Source organism: Narcine bancroftii, chromosome 3 (genome assembly GCF_036971445.1).
Source record: "Narcine bancroftii isolate sNarBan1 chromosome 3, sNarBan1.hap1, whole genome shotgun sequence".
In the NCBI taxonomy this organism is placed as follows: domain Eukaryota; kingdom Metazoa; phylum Chordata; class Chondrichthyes; order Torpediniformes; family Narcinidae; genus Narcine; species Narcine bancroftii.
Window position 1 is genome coordinate 209,337,419 of NC_091471.1, and position 21,158 is coordinate 209,358,576.

The 21,158-nt window shown below is 46.5% G+C and overlaps 2 protein-coding genes across 10 annotated transcripts in view; one reads left to right on the forward strand and one right to left on the reverse strand.

The window, feature by feature from the left end:
* The window catches only part of tmem154 (transmembrane protein 154), a 91,659-nt gene extending 75,062 nt beyond the window's left edge, over nt 1-16,597 (reverse strand). For all 6 annotated transcript variants that reach the window (XM_069926484.1, XM_069926489.1, XM_069926487.1 and 3 more), the window contains exon 1: nt 16,472-16,597. In XM_069926484.1, the coding sequence (XP_069782585.1) occupies nt 16,472-16,553 (82 nt within the window). In that variant the 5' untranslated portion in view covers nt 16,554-16,597. The remainder of the gene's footprint in view (nt 1-16,471) is intronic.
* Nucleotides 1-21,158, forward strand: part of arfip1 (ADP-ribosylation factor interacting protein 1 (arfaptin 1)) — a 453,640-nt gene that overhangs the window by 194,454 nt on the left and 238,028 nt on the right. The gene's annotated exons all lie outside the window — the stretch shown is intronic.

Sequence of the window (21,158 nt, forward strand, 5' to 3'; positions counted from 1 at the left end):
AGCATCTAGAGTATAGGGAGAGATTGGACAGATTAGGTCTTTATTCTTTGGAGCGTAGAAGGTTGAGAGGGGATTTGATAGAAGTATTTAAGATTATGAAAGGGATAAACAGAGTGGATGTGGATAGACTATTTCCGTTAAGAGGAGGAAAGATTAAAACAAGAGGACATGAGTTAAGAATTAAGGGGCAGAGGTTTGGAGGAAACATGAGGGGAAACTTCTTTACTCAAAGAGTGGTAGCCGTGTGGAATGAGCTTCCGGGAGAAATAGTGGCGGCGGAGTCAATTGTATTATTTAAGAAAAGGTTGGACAGGTATATGGATGAGAAGAAGATGGAGGGTTATGGGCATTGTGCAGGGAGGTGGGACTAGAGAGGGGTGTTTGGTTCGGTGCGGACTAGAAGGGCCTAATGGCCTGTTTCCGTGCTGTAAATTGTTATGTTATGTTATGTTAAGTGGGAAGAAAAGCTGGTGCAACATAGAAGTTCACCAGTACTGCACCATCTGCTCAACATTTGGAAAAAGATTCACGTAGAAAGGAAAAAAACAAATTACCAACTACCAAAATTATTATTGACGCAAAATCAACTAATCCCTTTCCTTTAGAGAATGGGAGAGAAAAGGGATCAAAAGAATAGAAAATTGTTTTTTGGGAAATAATTTATTATCTTTTGAACAAATGAAGTACAAATATGGAATAACTCATGGTACAATGTTTGCAAACCACCAACTGAAAACCTACTTAAAGGACAAATTGGGAAGTAGGCTGAGGTTACCAGAAGGAAGCAGCTTTGAATATGTGATTACAGACACAATGATAATTAAAAGATCTATAACAAACATGTACATCAAACTGCAAGAAAAAGAGAATGATGAAATAAGCTGTAACCCCAAATAAAAGTGGGAACAAGATCTAAACATAAAGATAAAGAATGAAAAATGGGAAAAGCTACATTCCGAAACTATGAGAAATACAATAAACATGAGGTTACGCATGATACAATATAACTGGTTACACAGGCTGTATATCACGCCCCAAAAGTTAAATAAATGGGAGCCAACAGTAGCAGATAGATGTTTTCACTGTAAGAAGGAAACGGGAACAACAGTACATGCAATTTGGGCATGTGAGAAAGTGGAAAAGTTTTGGGAAGATCTAAACCAGGTATTAAATAAAATCACAAAAAGCAACATACCAAAAAATCCAGAGATATTTCTTCTAAGTAATATAAGAAGTAAAGAATTAGGCCTCAAATTGGATGAACCACAAAAAAGATTTATTATGATAGCCTGAGCTGGAGCAAAAAAAAATGTATAAAGTCAAACTGGAAATCAGAAGAGCCTGAGAGTACAGCAATGGTACATAGAAATGAATAAATGTATTCCATTGGAAAAAATAACAGATAATTTAAAAAATAAAGTCACAGTATTCAAACAAATTTGGGAACCGTACATGGAACACAACAGAGAGGGCCTACTGCGGACCTCCACCCTGTAAAATGATAGAATGAGAAGAAGACGCAATGAACTGACCCAGTGTGTAAAAGTAGATGACACAATTTTCTTGTTTATTTTCATTATGTGATGACATTGTTTAATGGGTTTATTCTAATGTATATGTTGAATGTTTAGTGGGTGGGGAGGGGGGTGGGAAGTAGGGAGGGAAGGGAGGGGGGAAAAAGGGGAGAAAATGACACTGTGTATATTCAAGAGGGAAATGTTTGTGTGTATTTTGGTTAATATGGTTCATAGTGTAAAAAATAAAAAAATTAAAAAATATAACTTTTTGAGAATGAAGTTGTATGATATTGTAATTTAAAGGTGTAATTTTAATTTTGCTAGTTGTTTATCTCACTAGTATTACCATTACATTCAGTGATATAAGCTGCAGTGTACTGGGATTCACTGGTAGTATGTTGTGCTGATGGCTGGCTCTGCTCCCATCTGTTCATATATAACTCTGGTTTCCCACCTAAACCCAGAACCCTTTTGAAGACTACTGTGAAACCCTACCCATAGTTATAAGCTAAAAGAAGCATTTGTTCTCCCTCCAGTCGTGAGAGCTTTTATTCACGCTACATACGGGAATTACGGTTTACAAGTATCATTAGTCCAAAAATTATTACTGAGGATTCTGTATGGTCTAGTACGGGAGGAGGTGCATGGCGGCGGGTGGGGGTGCTGGTGTGACTGCATGAGTTACCGCACAGGGTGGCACCAACCCTAATGATGCCACTGTAAAGAAGGCATATGATATGCTTGCCTTCAAAGGTCAGGGTATAGAATGTAAGAGTTGGGACATCATATTATAACACTGGTTAGACTATAATTGGAGTATTATATATGATTATTGTCACCAGATACAGGTAATAGACAGCAAATGGTTATGCAGGAGAGAGAGAGAGCAGAGGAGGGTCATCAGGATGTTGCCTGGATTGGAGGACTTAAAATATGCCTGGATTGAAGACAGATATCCATGTTAAAATTTTTCTTCATTTTTGAGCATCTAAGTAAAAAGTGTTTGAAGTTCAAGATCTCAAGTCCAGCACTAAACTTTGGGATATCTAACACTTTGGGATATCTGGCAGCAACACTTCTGAGATTACTGTCAGTGAACTGGAGGGGTACCAACCACATTGACCAAGTCATTTCAGAGTCCATAGACATTGAATGGAATCCCAAGAGATTATGTGTGTGTGTGGGGGGGGTGGTGGGGTGGGGGGGGGGGTTTGTTTATGTGTGTGTGTGTGTGTGTGTGTGTGTGTGTGTGTGTGAATATGGGGAGGGGATGACTGTATATGTGTGTGTGTGGGGGAGTGTAGGTGTTCATGTTTGTGAAAGAGAGAGGGGGAGAGTGTGTGTGAGAGAGAGAGAATGCGAGTGTGAAAGGGGTTAATGTGTGTGTGTATGTGAGAGAGAGGGGTTAGTGTGTGTGTGTGTGTGTGAGGGAGAGAATGTGAGTGTGAGAGAGGGGTTAGTGTGTGTGTATGTGAGAGAGAGAAGAGAGAGGTAGTGTATGTGAGAAGAGAGAATGTGAGTGTGAGAAAGGGGTTAGTGTGTGTGTGTGAGAGAGAGAGAGAGAGAGAGAGAGAAAGTGAGGAGGGGTTAGTGTGTTTGTGTGTGTGTGTGTTTGTGTGAGAGAGTAAGGGTTAGTGTGTGTATGTGTATGAGAGAGAGAAGAGAGGGAGTGTGTGAGAGATAGTGTGTGTGAGAGAGGGGTTAGTATGTGTGTTTGTGAGAGAGAAAGACAGAGAGAAGAGAGAGGGATTGTGTCTGAGAAGAGAATGTGAGTGTGAGAAAGGATTTAGTATGTGTGTGTGTGTGTTAGAGAGAGAAAGAGAGAGAGGGGTTAGTGTGTGTGTGAGCAAGAATGTGTGTGTGTATGTGAGAGAGAGAGAAAGTGAGGAGGGGTTAGTGTGTTTGTGTGTATGTGTGTATGTGAGAAGAGAGAGGGAGTGTGTGAGAGAGAGAATGTGAATGTGAGAGAGGGGTTAATATGTGTGTGTTTGTGTGAGTGAGAGAGAGAAAGAGTGAGGAGGGGTTAGTGTGTTTGTGTGTTTGTGTGAGAGAGTAAGGGTTTGTGTGTGTGTGTGCGCGTGTGTGCGTGTGTGTGTGTGAGAGAGAGAGAGAGAGAGAGAGAATGTATGTGAGAATAACATAGAAACAAAAACATAGAAAAATAGGTGCAGGAGTAGGCCATTTGGCCCTTCAAGCCTACACCACCATTCCATATAACCATATAACCACTTAAAGCACAGAACAGGCCAGTTAGGCGGTACCAGTCCATGCCGTAACAAATCCCCACCCTCCTAGTTCCACTGACCATACCCCTCCAGTCCTCTCCTATCCATGTAACTATCCAGTCTTTTCTTAAATGTAACCAATGATCCCACCTCGACCACATCTGTCGGAAGCTCATTCCACATCCCTACCACCCTTTGCGTAAAGAAATTTCCCCTCATGTTCCCCTTATAATTTTCCCCCTTCAATCTTAAACCATGCCCTCTAGTTTGAATCTCCCCCACTCTTAATTGAAAAAGCCTATCCACGTTTACTCTGTCTGTCCCTTTTAAAATCTTAAACACCTCTATCAAGTCCCTTCTCAATCTTCTATGCTCCAGAGAAAAAAGCCCCAGTCTGCACAACCTTTCCCTGTAACTCAAACCTTGAAATCCTGTCAACATTCTCGTGTTCTCTGCACTCTCTCTATTTTGTTTATATCTTTCCTATAATTTGGTGACCAAAACTGTACACAGTACTCCAAATTTGGCCTCACCAATGCCTTGTACAATTTCATCATAACCTCCCAACTCTTGAATTCAATACTCTGATTTATGAAGGCCAGCATTCCAAATGCCTTCTTCACCACACCATCTACCTGAGTATCAGCCTTGAGGGTACTATTTACCACAACTCCTAAATCCCTTTGTTGCTCTGCACATCTCAATAGCCTACCATTTAATGCATATGACCTATTTAGATTTGCCTTTCCAAAATGTAACACCTCACACTTTTCTGTATTAAATTCCATCAGCCATTTCTCAGCCCACATCTCCAGCCTTCCTAAATCACCTTTTAATCTATGGTAATCTTCCTCACTGTCCACAACACCACCAATCTTTGTATCATCCGCAAACTTGCTTATCCAATTCTCCACCCTACTTCCAGATCGTTAATATATATAACAAACAATAGTGGACCCAGAACCGATCCCTGAGGAACTCCATTAGTCACCGGCCTCCAATTGGACAAACAATTTTCCACCACTACTCTCTGACACCTCCCATCCAACCATTGCTGAATCCATTGCACTACCTCCTTATTTATACCTAATGCCTCCACCTTTTTTCCTAACCTCCTGTGGGGAACTTTGTCAAAAGCTTTACTAAAGTCTAAATAGACAACATCCACAGCTTTCCCTTCATCAACCTTTTTTGTAACCCCCTCGAAAAATTCAATCAGGTTTGTCAAGCATGATCTACCCCTAAAAAAACCATGCTGATTACTCCCTAGCAATCCCTGTACCTCCAAATATTTGTAAATACCATCCCTCAAAACACTTTCTATCAACTTGCCCACCACAGACGTCAGACTCACGGGCCTATAATTCCCAGGTTTACATTTAGACCCTTTCTTAAACAGCGGAACCACATGCGCCAACCTCCAATCCTTTGGCACTACCCCCGTGGCCAGTTACATCCTAAATATCTCTGTTAATGGCCCCACTATCTGTCCACTAGCCTCCCTGAGTGTCCTTGGGAATATTTTGTCCGGTCCCAGAGATTCATCCACCTTTATCTTTTTCAACACAGCCATCACTACCTCCTCGATTATCCTTATATGCTTCATTACCTCCCCACTATTTTCCTTTACCTCAATTGGTTCAATATTTTTTTCCCTAGTGAATACCGAGGCAAAGAAATCATTCAAAATTTCCCCCATTTCCTCTGTCTTCTCACTCAGCCTACCCTCACTATCTACAAGGGGTCCAATTTTATCCCTCACTAATCTTTTACTTTTAATGTACTTATAGAAACCCTTTGGATTTATTTTTACTTTGTCTGCCAAAGCCTCTTGGTGCCATTTTTTGGCCTTTCTAATTTCTTTCTTAACCCTTCTACACTCCTTGTAGTCCTCCTTCAAATTGTCAGCTCCCTGTTCTTTATACCTCTTGTACACCTCCCTTTATCTCCTAACCAAATTTCCAATATTCCTCAAAAACCGAGCCTCCCTATGACTTCCAGCCTTTCCTTTGATCCTCACTGGGACATATCTACTCTGTACCCTCAAAATTTCTTTTTTGAATATCCTCCATTTTTCATTTACACCCTCACCTGAAAATATCCTGTCCCACTCAATACTCCCCAAATCCCTCCTTATTCCTTCGAAATTTGCTCTTCTCCAATCCAGAACCTCAACTTTAGCCCCCTCCTTGCTCTTCCCTAAAACTACCTTAAAACTAACAGAATTATGATCACTAGACCCAATTGGATCTCCAACATTAATGCCTGATACCTGACCTAGCTCGTTCCCTTACAGGAGATCCAGTATTACACTGTCCGAGTCGGTTCTTCTACTAATTGATTCAGAAAACAATCTTGAACACATTTAACGAACTCTAGTCCATCCAGTCCTCTAACTGTATGGGTATCTCAATCAATGTGAGGGAAGTTAAAATCTCCCATGATCACTACCTTATGATTCTCACACATATACGTTATCTCTCTACACATTTGTTCCTCTAGTTTTCTTGACCCATCTGGTGGTCTGTAATACACCCCTATTAGCACCCTCATGTCTCCTTCACCCCTCAATTCCACCCAAACAGCCTCACTGGACGATCCCTCCAGACCATCTTGCCACCTCATGGCAGTAATGTCCTCCTTAACAAGCAGAGCAACTCCTCCCTCTTTTTTACCACCTGATCTATCACATCTAAAACAAATGTATCCTAGAACATTAAGTTGCCAGTCCTGCCCCTCTTGTAGACAGGTCTCACTAATTGCCACAATATCGTGACCCCAAGTATCTGTCCATGCTCTAAGCTCATCTACCTTGTTCACTATGCTTCTTGCATTAAAATATATGCATTTCAGAGAATGACCCTCACATACATTCTCTTTCCTACCTTCTACCCTAATCTCCATCCTACCTTTGTTATCGTTTTTATTCTTATCTAGGTGGCCATGCTCCCTTGACACTGTTCTCACACTCTGTTCCTCACCCCCCTGCCAAACTAGTTTAAACCTTCCCCCACAGCTCTAGTAAATCTGCTTGCCAACACATTGGTCCCCCTCCAGTTCAAGTGGAGTCTGTCCCTTTTGTACAAGTTCGACCTTCCCCAGAAGAGATCCCAATGATCCAGAAATCTTATCCCTTGCCCCCTGCACCATCTCTTTAGCCACGCATTCATTCTCCACATCCTCCTATTTCTACCCTCACTAGTGCATGGCACCAGCAGCAATCCAAAGATTACTACCTTGGAGGTCCAGTTTTTTAACTTCCTACCTAATTCCACATAATCCTGTTTCAGGACCTCATCCCCACTTCTAGCTAAGTCATTGGTTCCCACATGGACCACGACTTCTGGCTGTTCTCCTTCCCCTTGTAGAATGCTATGTACTCGATCAGAGATATCCCTGACCCTGGCACCAGGGAGGCAACAAACCAACCTGGATCCCCGATCTCGTCCCACAAACTTTCTACCTGTCCCTCTGACTAACTACAAGAGAGATAACGTATATGTGTGAGAATCATAAGGTAGTCACCAACTACAAGTATCTTGTTCTTATCCCTCCTTCCCTTCTGAACCTCAGGGGCAGCCTCCGTGCCAGAGACCTGACCTCTACGACTCATCCCTGATAGGCTGTTCCCCCCCAGCAGTATCCAATGCAGAATACATATTGCTGAGTGGCACTTCCACTCTGCACTGGCACTCTCCCTCCTTTCCTCACAGTCACCCAATTCAATATGATCATGGCTGATCAGTACCCGGTTCCTGCTTTCTCCCCATAACCCTTGATCCCCTTAGCCACAATGGCCAAGTCTAACCTACTCTTAAATATTGACAAAGAACTGGCCTCAACTATTTCCTGTGGCAAAAAAATCCACAGATCCACCACCCTCTGAGAGAAGAACTTTTTCCTCATCTCAGTCCTAAAAAACTTCCCCTTTATCCTTAAACTGTGACCCCTGGTTCTGGTTTTTCCCAGCACTGGAAACAACCTAACTACGTCTAGTCTGTCTAAACCCTTAAGAATTTTATGTTTCTATAAAATCCCCTTTCAATCTTCTAAATTCCAGAGAATACAAGCCTAGTCTATCCAACCTTTCTTCATATGCAATTCCTTCCATCCCTAGTATGAGTCTAATAAATCTTCTCTACACCCCCACCATAGTGAGGATGTCCTTCCTCAGATAAGGTGACCAAAACTGCTCACAAAACTCCAGGTGTGGTCTCACCAAGGCCCTGTACACTCCTGGACTCCAATCCTCTCGCTATGAATGCCAACATACCATTCGCCCACCTCACTGCCTGCTGCACCTGCACGCCCACTTTCAACGACTGATGCACAGCAACACCCAAATCTCTCTGCATCTCCCCTTTTCCTAAACAGATACCATTTAGATAAGAATGTGTTTGTGTGAGTGTATGAGAGAGAGGGGAAGAAGTGCAACCTATTTTACTGACAAGATGACAAAGGGACAGAGAGCAGAGGGTGCTATGGGCTGTCATTTCACAATGAGCCATTATCTAAGGAAACAAGAACTCAACATCTCACTTTAATTCAACATTTCCTCTTTTGATGTACATTATCTCCAATCTAAAGATCACAGGATAAATTTCATCCTCTCCTTTGAGATAACCCCTTCTTCCTCATTTAAAGTGAAGCCATAATAACTTGCACAAAAAAGATTGATGAATGCTGCTTTGGAATCTCTCTTACATTGATGAAGCAATGGCAACATATTTTCAAGTTAGGTGGGTGTGTGATCTGAAGGGGACCACAGTTCGTGTTGTCGTTGGTGTCCAAGTAATCTTGCCTTGAAGCTGTAGGGCATTTTGTGATAGCGTACACTGCAAGCACTGTGCAGCAGTGGTTGAGGGGGTGTCTTGAATGACATTGAAGGTGCATTCATCCATGAAGTCCATCCTGTTGTCCTTTGATGTCTGGGGAGTCATAAGGTCAATCTCTAGCCATAAACCAACTTATTTTGGGGCTGTTTTGCTGTAGTCAATCTAATTGGCAATTGGGTTGACAATTGACACCATTGACATGGTTTGAATCTTGCACCATGGATGGTGATAATAATGACTTTAAATGTCAAGGCTGTGTGGCAAAAAACAGAGAGGAAGGGCTAGGAAGGCGGAAAGAGATGATATTGGCTCCTCCCCAGTCCACCTGTCGATAAAAAATTTATATCTCTGTGGTGGTACACCACTGGCCTACTGCAGGGGGCAACCTCTGTACCTGCAGGAGTGTAAGGGGACAGGACAACACTTGGTCGGCTGTCAATCAGTCGGCCTGAATGGATCATGCCCCACCCGGTCGGGTGTCAATCACCCTCCAGGATTAAGCCTGCGCCGGCCTCCCGAGGCCTTACTCTGAGTTGCTGCAGCCACAGCCAGCTTGGTTCTGTGGAAATCTTTGTGGACTTTTACCCCCTCCATAAATCTTCATCCGCGAAGCCAAGCCAAAGAAGAAAAAAAGCCTGTTGTACAGTCTTTACCTTGTGTGTGTTTGATTCTGCCTAACAGTGCACCACAATTTAATCCACAAAATATTCCCATGGTTGCCATGGAAAAATTCCTGAGTGCAGGGAGCCTCAAGGTCAACCCACGCCACCCGGAAGACCAGACATGCTTTGAGATCTGGCAGCATGCAGTCGAGGCAATCATCAAGGCACACGAGGGTGACATCCTGGACTCCGATCAGAAGAGGTTGGTCCTACTCCGGTCAAAGCTGGGTCCCCGCTCCTTCCAGGTAACCAAAGGCTGCTCCACGTACAAGAGCGCAATGGACACTCTCGAGAACTTGTACAACCCCCCATGAATGTGGTCTGTGCAAGGTACCTCCTCAACACCCGAGCCCAGCAACCCAGGGAGACGGCTGAGTCTTACCTGGGACACTTGCAAGAGTTGGCCCGACCGTGTCTGGCTGAACCCAGGGTAGGTGTAGAGGAGGTCGAAAGGCTGATCCGGGACGTCTTTGTCTGAGGGCGACGCTCGAGGTGCCATCCAGCAGAAGGTGCTGGAAGACAACATCTATGCCCTAACCAGGACTGTGGAAGTGGTCCAAACCCTGGAAGCAGCACCCCTGCACGTCGAAGCCTTTGATTCCAGGTTCCCCCAGGCTCCCTCATGGCCCTCTCACACTACAGCTGCAGCCCCAGGCCGATCTGGGGAGGTGAACGTCACTGCAGCAGGCGTCCGACGCCACTATAAGTACTGCGGGTCCTGGTGTAAGTCAGATCGATGATCGCGCCAAAACTGCCCAGCTAGAAACCAGTATTGTTCCTGATGCAGCAAGAAAGGCCACTTTGCAAAAGTGTGCCTCTCTAAACCTACCGGCAGCTCAGCGGCCCTCTATGACCTCCCTACCTCCCCTGCGGACTCCCCCCCCACGTGCGCGTGCCGGGCGGCGCCATTGTCCCCACGACAACTTCCTTCTTCCCCGACTTTGATCACGCAACATCCAGCCCCGCCAGCGATAGTCACATCGTGTGCCACAAGCATCTGCACCAACCCCCACCGCTCACTGAGAACTACAGCGATGTCACTTCCGGTCCACTGTGTGTTGTCACTTCCGGCTGATATAACAACATCATTGCCGACGGGCACCTGTACCAGTTTCGCCGGGTTCCTTTTGGGGTCACGAACGGGGTCTCAGTCTTCCAGCGGGAGATGGATCGCATTGTAGACCAGCACAAGCTGAAGGCAACATTCCCATATCTGGATAACGTCACTATTTGCGGCTGTGACCAGCAGGACCACGATGCTAACCTGGAAAAAATCCTCCAGACGGCCGCAGAGCTGAACCTCACAACAAGGAGAAGTGTGTGTTCAGCACCACCCGCCTCGCCATCCTGGGGTACATTGTGGCCCATGGAGTCATTGGCCCAGGTCCGGAAAGGACGCGCCATTAATGGAGATACCCCTCCCTCCACACTAAAGGCCCTCCGCCGGTGTCTGGGCCTGTTCTCTTATTACTCACAGTGGGTCCCTCGCCTCTCGGACAAGGTCCGCATACTGGGCCAAGCCACAACTTTTCCCCTCCCACCTGAGGCGCAGGCAGCCTTCACCCACATCAGGCAAGATATCGCGGACACCATGATGCAGGCTGTAGATGAGGACACCCCCTTCCAGGTGGAGAGCGATGCCTCTGAGGTGGCCTTCGCTGCTACCCTCAACCAAGATGGGAGGGCGCCCCATCGCCTTCTTCTCCAGGACCCTCCATGGCTCCGAGCTAGGGCACTCCGCCATTGAAAAGGAGGCCCAGGCGATTGTGGAAGCGGTCCGCCACTGGCGCCACTACTTGGCCGGCAGGAGATTCACACTCCTCATGGACCAGCGGCCCGTGGCATTCATGTTTAACACTACCCACAAGATCAAGAACGACAAGATCCTGCGCTGGAGTGTCGAGCTGGCAACCTACAGTTACAACATCCAGTACCGCCCTGGGAAGTTTAACGATTCCCCTGATGCCCTCTCTCGCACCTGCGCATCTATGCATGACAACAGGTTGCGGGCATTGCATGAGTCCCTCTGCCATCCGGGTGTCACCTGGTTGTACCATTTCGTTAAGTCCCGAAATCTGCCGTACACCATCAGGGATGTCAGGGACATGACCGAGGTCTGTCGGATCTTTGCGGAGTGTAAACCCCACTTCTTCCCCCTCCCCCCAGGCCCACGTTGTAAAGGCTACTCGGCCTTTCGAGCGTCTCGGCGTGGACTTCAAAGCGCCCCTGCCTTCCATGAACCGAAACGTATACTTCCTCATGGCAGTGGACGAGTACTCATGCTCCGCTTTTGCCAACCCTTCTCCGGACACCTCCACGGCGACCGTCATCAGGGCCTTGGGGCAGATTTTCACCATGTTTGGTTATCCCGCCTTCATCCACAGCGACCGGGTCTAGTTTCATGAGCGACGAGCTGCGCCAGTACCTGATGGCAAGGGGCATCGCGACCAGTCGCATGACAAGCTATAACCCGAGAGGCAACGGGCAAGTGGAACGCGAGAATGGGGGGATCTGGAAGACAGTCCTCCTGGCTCTCAGGTCAAAAGGGTGGGCCATTGAATACTGGCAGGACGCCCTGCCCGAGGCAGTCCATACCATTTGGTCACTGCTGTACATGGCTACCAACGAGACCCCTCACGAATGTCTGTTCTCATTCCCCAGGAGGTCGGTGACTGGAATGTCACTCCCAGCATGGCTCACATCCCCAGGACTGGTGCTTCTGCATAAGCAAGTATGGACACACAAGGCCGAAACCCTGGTCAAGCAGGTTTTTCTCCTTCATGCAAACCATAACTATGCTTACGTTAGGTTCGGCAGTGGCAGGGAGGACACTGTGTCAACCAGGGACCTGGCACCAGCAGGAGCACCCACCACACCACGCCACCCTCCAACCCAGGACGATACTGACCGGGCATACATCCCCATCCCCAGGCAGCTATGGGGCAAGCAGGGGCTCCTTGACCACCAGGGGCCCCCTTCAGCCTTAGGAGACGAACCCGCCCACCCACCCATCCAATACGACCTGCATACGTCAACCCCGACAACCCTGGCCACCCCTCCGCATGGCACTACACCAGCCACACACACCCCTGCCGCCAGCCCCCCCCACTTCCCCTCTGATCAGTGACCAGGAGCCAGTCCTATGACGGTCAGAGTCCCTGGCGGCCGCCGGATTGTCTCAACCTGTAAATATTGTATGTACATAGTGGGTGCGATTCCTTGTTACTGCCCCCCCCCCCCCACCCCGGGACAATTTTAAAGAAGGGAATGAATTTGGTGGTACACCACCGGCCTACTGCAGGGGGCAACCTCTGTATCTGCAGGAGTGTAAGGGGACAGGACAACACCTGGCCGGCTGTCAATCAATCGACCTGAATGGGTCAAGCCCCACCTGGTCGGGTGTCAATCACCCTCCGGGATATAAGCCTGTGCCAGTCTCCCGAGGCCTCACACAGAGTTGCTGCAGCCACAGCCAGCCTGGCTCTGTGGAAGTCTTTGTAGATTAAAACCTGTTGTGCAGTCTTTACCTTGTGTGTGTCTGATTCTGTCTAACAGCGCACCACAATCTCTCCTTCCTACTTTAAAGGGGATAAAAGGTCCCGACCCACCCAATCCAAAATAATGACTGACCATTTCTCTCCAGGGATGTTCATTCCAGCTTCCCTTTTGTGCCCTCAAGATTCCAGCAGCCACAGTTTTTATGTTTAACATGTCTAAAAATTTACAACTCACTTTTTTGAGTTCTTATTTTGTGAAGGCTTTCAATATCACTTGCTAAAATAGAACTCAGTATCAATTCAAACCACGTTGTGTTTAGACCTGAGAACTTTTCTGCTTCTTCCACAATATAGCTTCCTCTCCTGGCAGGAAGGTCTGCCTGAGTGACAATATTACAAGGATGCTTGCCATTGCTTGATCACCATGGGAGAGGTGACAGGATCCCAGCAGATTTACCATTCATCCCATCCCTTCAAATGTAAGAAATTGGCATTATCAACCAAATTCCAACAACAGCTTTTTCATCTTATTTTATTCTCTTCTTTCTGGTGTTTCTCTGCAATGGAGGGGCACTAAATAGACCTAAGGTAACAAATTTATGAGCATAAATTGAGTGTAAGATTGATTGAATGAACAAGCCCTGACCTGAAATTCTATATGGCCATTTTTAAGCCCTTTTAAGACCATCAATAAATGAAACATTTCAAATTATTTATAAAATGATAATTTATGCATTGGATCAACTTGATTGAGGGATAGAAGGCCACCTTCATAAAAGTATTGCAATATATTTATAATTATCTGGAATTATAAATAAGCATGATCAGTGCCTCTTAATGTGAATGGTTCACTTCAAGCCAAATTCCAGGAACAGTAAAGCCCCCAGAAAGAGGTTCAATGTTGGAAACCTGCAGTCAGACGAAGTAAGAGGAAACTTCCAGGCAAACCTCAAAGCAAAGCTCGAGGATGCAATCTGCCTCATGGACTCGTCCCCTGAAACACTCTGGGATCAGCTAAAGACTACCATACTGCAATCCACTGAAGAGGTACTGGGCTTCTCCTCCAGGAAAAATAAGGACTGGTTCGACGAAAACAACCAGGAAATCCAGGAGCTGCTGTCAAAGAAGCGAGCTGCCCACCAGGCTCACCTTGCAAAGCCGTCCTGGCCAGAGAAGAGACAAGCCTTCCGTCGCGCATGCAGCCATCTTCAGCGCAAACTCCAGGAGATCCAAAATGAGTGGTGGACTAGCCTCCCCAAACGAACCCAGCTCAGCGCGGACATTGGCGACTTCAGGGGTTTTTACGAGGCTCTAAAGGCTGTGTACGGCCCCTCACCCCAAGTCCAAAGCCCGCTGCGCAGCTCAGACGGCAAAGTCCTCCTTAGCGACAAGATCTCCAACCTCAACCGATGGTCAGAACACTTCCAATCTCTTTTCAGTTCCAACCGCTCAGTCCAAGAATCCGCCCTGCTCCAGCTCCCTCAACAGCCCCTAAGGCTAGAGTTGGATGAGGTCCTCACCCAGGAAGAGACATATAAGGCAATTGAACAACTGAAAAATGGCAAAGCAGCAGGTATGGATGGAATCCCCCCCAGAGGTCTGGAAGGTTGGCAGCAAAACTCTGCATGCCAAACTGCATGAGTTTTTCAAGCTCTGCTGGGACCAAAGAAAGCTGCCTCAGGACCTTCGTGATGCCATCATCATCACCCTGTACAAAAACAAAGGCGAGAAATCAGACTGCTCAAACTACAGGGGAATCACACTGTTCTCCATTGCAGGCAAAATCTTTGCTAGGATTCTCCTAAATAGAACAATACCTAGTGTCGCCGAGAATGTTCTCCCAGAATCACAGTGCAGCTTTCGCGCAAACAGAGGAACTACTGACATGGTCTTTGTCCTCAGATAGCTCCAAGAAAAGTGCAGAGAACAAAACAAAGGACTCTACATCACCTTTGTTGACCTCACCAAAGCCTTCGACACCATGAGCAGGAAAGGGCTTTGGCAAATACTAGAGCGCCTCGGATGCCCCCAAGTTCCTCAACATGGTTATCCAACTGCACGAAAACCAACAAGGTCGGGTCAGATACAGCAATGAGCTCTCTGAAATCTTCTCCATTAACAATGGCATGAAGCAAGGCTGCGTTCTCGCACCAACCCGCTTTTCAATCTTCTTCAGCATGATGCTGAAACAAGCCATGAAAGACCTCAACAATGAAGACGCTGTTTACATCCGGTACCGCACGGATGGCAGTCTCTTCAATCTGAGGCGCCTGCAAGTTCACACCAAGACACAAGAGCAACTTGTCCGTGAACTACTCTTTGCAGATGATGCCACTTTAGTTGCCCATTCAGAGCCAGCTCTTCAGTGCTTGACGTCCTGTTTTGTGGAAACTGCCAAAATGTTTGGCCTGGAAGTCAGCCTGAAGAAAACTGAGGTCCTCCATCAGCCAGCTCCCCACCATGACTACCAGCCCCCCCACATCTCCATCGGGCACACAAAACTCAAAACGGTCAACCAATTTACCTATCTCGGCTGCACCATTTCATCGGATCCAAGGATCGACAACGAGATAGACAACAGACTCGCCAAGGCAAATAGCGCCTTTGGAAGACTACACAAAAGAGTCTGGAAAAACAACCACTGAAAAACCTCACAAAGATTAGCGTATACAGAGCCGTTGTCATACCCACACTCCTGTTCGACTCCGAATCATGGGTCCTCTACCGGCATCACCTACGGCTCCTAGAACACTTCCACCAGCGTTGTCTCCGCTCCATCCTCAATATTCATTGGAGCGACTTCATCCAAAACATCGAAGTACTCGAGATGGCAGAGGCCGACAGCATCGAATCCATGCTGCTGAAGATCCAACTGCGCTGGGTAGATCACGTCTTCAGAATGGAGGACCATCACCTTCCCAAGATCGTGTTATATGGCGAGTTCTCCACTGGCCACCGTGACAGAGGTGCACCAAAGAAGAGGTACAAGGACTGCCTAAAGAAATCTCTTGGTGCCTGCCACATTGACCACCGCCAGTGGGCTGATATTGCCTCAAATCGTGCATTTTGGCGCCTCACTGTTCGGCGGGCAGCAACCTCCTTTGAAGAAGACCACAGAGCCCACCTCACTGACAAAAGACAAAGGAGGAAAAACCCAACACCCAATCCCAACCCACCAATATTCCCTTGCAACCGCTGCAACCGTGTCTGCCTGTCCCGCATCGGTCTTGTCAGCCACAAACGAGCCTGCAGCTGACGTGGACATTACCCCTCCATAAATCTTCGTCCGCGAAGCCAAGCCAAAGAAGGAAATGTGAATGGTTATGAATGACTGCTCATGGCAAAAGGGTGAATGTGGTTCTTGCAATTTCATCTTGTCTTTTGGCAATTCTACAAATAGCTGCTTGGGATGAGTTTTGATTGTTAAAAACCAGATTAATACACAGTCTGTGCAAACATATTCTAAGAATTAAGGAATGCTCCAAGCAAGTGCAAAAAGAACTTCAAACAATTCATTCGCTGAGAATAAAATAATAATAAAACACTATGCCCCATTTAAAAACCTAAAAAGTAAACTTGTTTTAAAATGCACTTAAGTATTAAAGCATGTTCCCATCAAAGCAGTCAGGCATCTGGGTGTGTCTGTTCACTGAAGTTACCCAGAGGCAAGGCAAGCAATGGCATTATTTTTAACCAAGTTTAACATGACAAACAGCATTTTATAGTGACACTTACTTTTGACAGAAAATAAGTGGACCACCATCACGATCAAATACAGCCTTGAGTTCTGCTGGTTCATGTTATAGTGAATATGCATTCAGTCCCATTGTGTTCTGATTTCCTCTCATGCTCATACTTCCTGTTTCCTGTAAGTGTTTCTGGCCTAAAATTTCTTCAGAACCTGAGCTTGAATGATATGTTGTAGGAAGTGATGCAATATAACCTGAGCTAGCTTCTGTACCAGGTTGATTATTTTTGAAAGTGATTTTCTTTCTTATTCATCAGCGTTGCTGTATATTATGCAGGCATTTTCTATCAGGTCCTCCAGCGACCAAAGGTTACCTGTACCACTTTGTAAATACAGGATGCAATCATTAAAATAAAATTTGCCATATTTTTGATCAGCTTATGCACATACAAAAATAAAGAATATTGAAACCCCTGTTGACTTATTAAATTCACTCCTTCCATGCATGTGAGAAGGCCAAGTATGTTGATCTTAGTTTTCTGATAATGTTTAATTTCCACCAGGAAAAAGAGATTATTGAAAAAATATTTTAAGTAATTAGTCAATTTTTCACACGCATTGAGGGTCAAAGTGCATTTTAGAGGTAAAAGATGAAGGGAAATTAAGTGAAATGAACCATAGTGAGAAGGGATCATTCAATGCTCATTTTAAGTCATATACTCTTTTAGAATTAAAGTTTTATTTGCGTAAAATATTTGCAATGTGTAGTGCACTATCAGTAACCACCAAGACTAGGCTGAAGGAATGATAGGCTTTAATAAACAGAAGAACCTTGCTGGCAGGTATAGGAATGGCAGGAAGGGAGAGATGGCTTGACCTTTATGGCCCAAGACCACGGGGGAGGAGTCATAGGGTATGAGTCATCAGTGGGCAGGCCAGCTCCATATATACAGTAGCCAACAATAACTATATACAATGGAGGAAACATATCACCACATTCACCCCTCCTTTTAAAACAGAACCTACCCCCTTAGTCTTTGAACACAATAAACAAACAAAAAACTGCCAAGGCTACCGATTCTGGTGCACCGGTGACCTCCTCTGTCCACGGGACCTGCAGGGAGCAGGGATAGAGGTAGTCTGCAGTTCTGTCGGCTGGGTGTCTAGATGAGGGGCCACCAACTGATTACTAGGAGAGGGTGCTGTCTGTGTTGGGGTGATGTGAAACACAGGGTGATCATGGGTGTATGGGATAGTTCTGGACTCTTTGGCATGAATGAGGTCCACTTGCAGCAGGCCGTAGAGTGATATTCTTCAGAGACTCCTTATTTTCTGGAACAGTACATGGTTCAATTTCTGTATTGCATCTTTTGTATGGAGCAAAGAGCCTGACTGGTCCAGTCAAGGACATACCTTCACAGGTGCAGGATGCTGCATGCGGATTCTAGAATGCCATCTTGCAAGGGGCAGCCAGCATAGCAGATGCTTCTTTTCCAGCCTTTGCTACTTGCATGACCTGCCATCCCTTTAACTTGGTGGGAGTGTACCAGCCCTCTCCCTGTTTTATGCAATGCCATCTGCTTCTAGAATCCAACTTGTTTTTGAACAAAATACCACTTGCATTTTGGAAATGGACTGGAAGCTCGTCCCCGTACACAGATGGATCCCAGTTATATTTGGTTCCATCCTTGTCAGAGGAGTTGCTGGTGCCTGTGGACCTTGAATTATATGTGCACTGGGCATCCTCAATCCTGTTGTTTCCATCTGCCATCTGTGTGAACCACAATCGGTGCAGCCTTGTCTGCGGGGAGACCTTCCCCATTCTGCAGTGCAGCTCTTCCCAGCTGTACCTGCTCTGATTTGGAAGCATTTGCATCAGATGTCGCACAAACATTCTCAGCAGCACCAGTCATACTTCTCTCAGTTACAGTTGTCACATCTGCGCTCAACAGCTGCTTGGCCATGTCGATCTGCTCATCCCCATCACCGACCTCTCATCAGCAAGGCACCGCTCCTGCCGGGGGGCCGGAAATCCACTGCCACCACTGAGGGGCCTAAAGTACACTGCTTCCCCTGCTGGGAGGGCTGAGGTCTGCCACTACTGCTGGGGGTCCTGATGTCCACTGCTGCTGTCGCTGGGGGGGTCCAAGATCTGCCGCCGATGCCGGGTGCCAAATGTCCATTGCTGCCACTGCCAGGGGTGATTGAGGTCCATGGCTGCCACTGGAGGCGGGGGGTTGAGGTCCACTGCCATCGCTGGGGGGCCCGCAGTCCTTTTCCACCGCCACAGTTGGGGGGGGGGGGTGCCAAGGTCCATAAGTTGTGGGTTGTTTATCATGAGGGGTGGTTGAGGGCCTCTGAACATCATAGTCACACTCATAAACTGACTCTGGAAGTCGAGGCCCAGGAGAATTGGCATGCAGAGCTGGGGCGTGACCAGTAAGGAGAACATTATGTTTTCCCCCTCACCATCAAAGATACCACACAGTACCCACTAATGTCCATTCTATGGTCTTTTACCGCTAATGAGATGGAGCCGCTCTTTGGCCAGACTGGGAGCGAGAATCTGTGGACCACTTCCAGATGGATGAAGCTCTCCATACTGCCACTATCAAAGAGACAGTTCATCCTATGTCCAAGTACCTCAACCTGTATCATGGAGTGGACGGTCAGATGAGGGCTGGCCTGGTTCGATGTAATTGATGCCAGGATCGGCTCGTCGTCTTCATCATCGATGGGGTGGCCCAATGCACAAGATGGTGGCCTCCATGTTGACCACACGGCTATGGCTGCCGAGGTCGAGGAAGAAGGCGAAGTGACGTCAGCGAAGAGGGCTCCGGCTACGCAGTCCATGCCGAGGACGAGGGCGGCAGCAGGTAAGGTGGCGCTCCTCTCACCGCACACATGGTCGGCACCGGAACTGTAAACTTGGGGCTCTGGCCTTACATACCTGCAGATAATGTCTCCTCTTTCCATAGCCGGAGCAGCTAACGCCACTCATGGGGCAGAGATGTTGCAGGTGTTTCATCTGCCCGCAGAAGTAACACTTCTAGAATTCAATCGCCACCGCTGCTGTAGTCAGGTCGGCTGTCCCTGAGCCTATCTCCCAAGATGGCGGCATTTTTGGAGCACACATGCAGGGCCCACTTTTGCCCACAATTGATTGATTCCATGTGACACTGGGCCGAGTCTAAAGTCCTTACCGGCAGTATAGCTCACTTCAGTGGCAACTGGTCTTCCTCAAGTAGGCGCTGCCTTATGTAGTCAGATCTCAACCCTGACACACAGGCTTCCTGGACCAGGTCTTTGATGCAATAGGCCAATGGTACAGGAGCCATGGAACTACCCCTACAGACTCTCCCCAGTACAAGCATGGCACAAATGCATTCTTCTGCCAACTCAACAGGCTGCTGTTTTCTGGACGCCAGGAGTACATGTTGTTGACCCTTGGTTTGTAGAGGGCCTGAAGCTCAGCCATCGCCTTGGCGTAAATAGCGCTGCTCCTGATGGCCTGTAAAGTTCTCTGGCTGACTCTTGCTTGCAGAACTTTTGAGCTTCTTTTCATCAGAGTTGAGCATTTCGGCAGCGGCCTCAAGGAAATTGCCGAAGCAGCTGATCCACTGCTTGTACTGTTCAGATGCTCCCGGAGATTGGGGGTCTCAAAGCTGCTGCACAGGTTGATAGTGTTAAGAAGGTTGTTGGCGTAATGCCCTTCATTAATCACGGGATATTCAAGAACCGTGAGGTAATGATGCAGCGACCTTAATTAGACCCCACTTGGAATATTATGGATGGTATAGAAAGGGTGCAGAGGAGATTTACAAGGATGATGTCCAGATTGGCTGAACATGTTGAGTGAACTCGATCTTTTCTCCTTGGAACGACGGAGGATGAGGAGCGACCTGATAGATGTGTATAAGATAATGAGAGGCATTGATCATGAGGATGGCCAGAGGCTTTTACCCAAGGCTAAAATGGCTAACACGATGGTAAATTGTTTTAAAGTCCTTGTAATGTAAGAAGTTAATTTTTCACACAGAGCATGGAGGGTGCAGGGAATGTGTTGCTGGCCTTGGTAGTGGGGGAAGGTACAATAGGATCTTTTTTTTTTAATTTTTCACACCATAAACCACATTGACCAAGATACATACATTTTCCTTTTCAAATATATACAGTGTCATTTTCTCCCCCCCCACTTCCCTCCTCCCATCCCACCCTCCCTACCTCCCCCCCCCCATTCATTTAAAGTACAGGTACAATAGGATCTTTGAGATACTTTTGGATAGGTTATGGAACATATAAAATTGGAGTGTTATGCAGCAGAGAAATTCTAGGCAGTTATAAGAGTAGGTTATTAGGTCGACACAACACTGTGGGCCAAAGGATCTGCACTGTGCTGTAGATTTTTATGTTCTATGTAAAGTAAAGGAACATCAATATCAGAACTGCTGGCCTGGGAAATAGCTTCTTCCTGCAGGCTACAAGATTAATTAATATTCTAAAATATTTATTTTATATTTTTTAATGTATATATGCGAGTATTATTTGCTGTGTATTACGTGTGTATGTGTGTACATCATGGCCCAGAGAAACGCTATTTTGTCAGGATGCACATGTAGTCAGATGATAATAAACTTGAACTTGTTATGCTTCCTGGAGAAGGGCCAGCTCTGTGACATTCCAATGCCAACATAATCTTCTCCACAGTTGTCACACAAGAAAACCAGCAAGAGC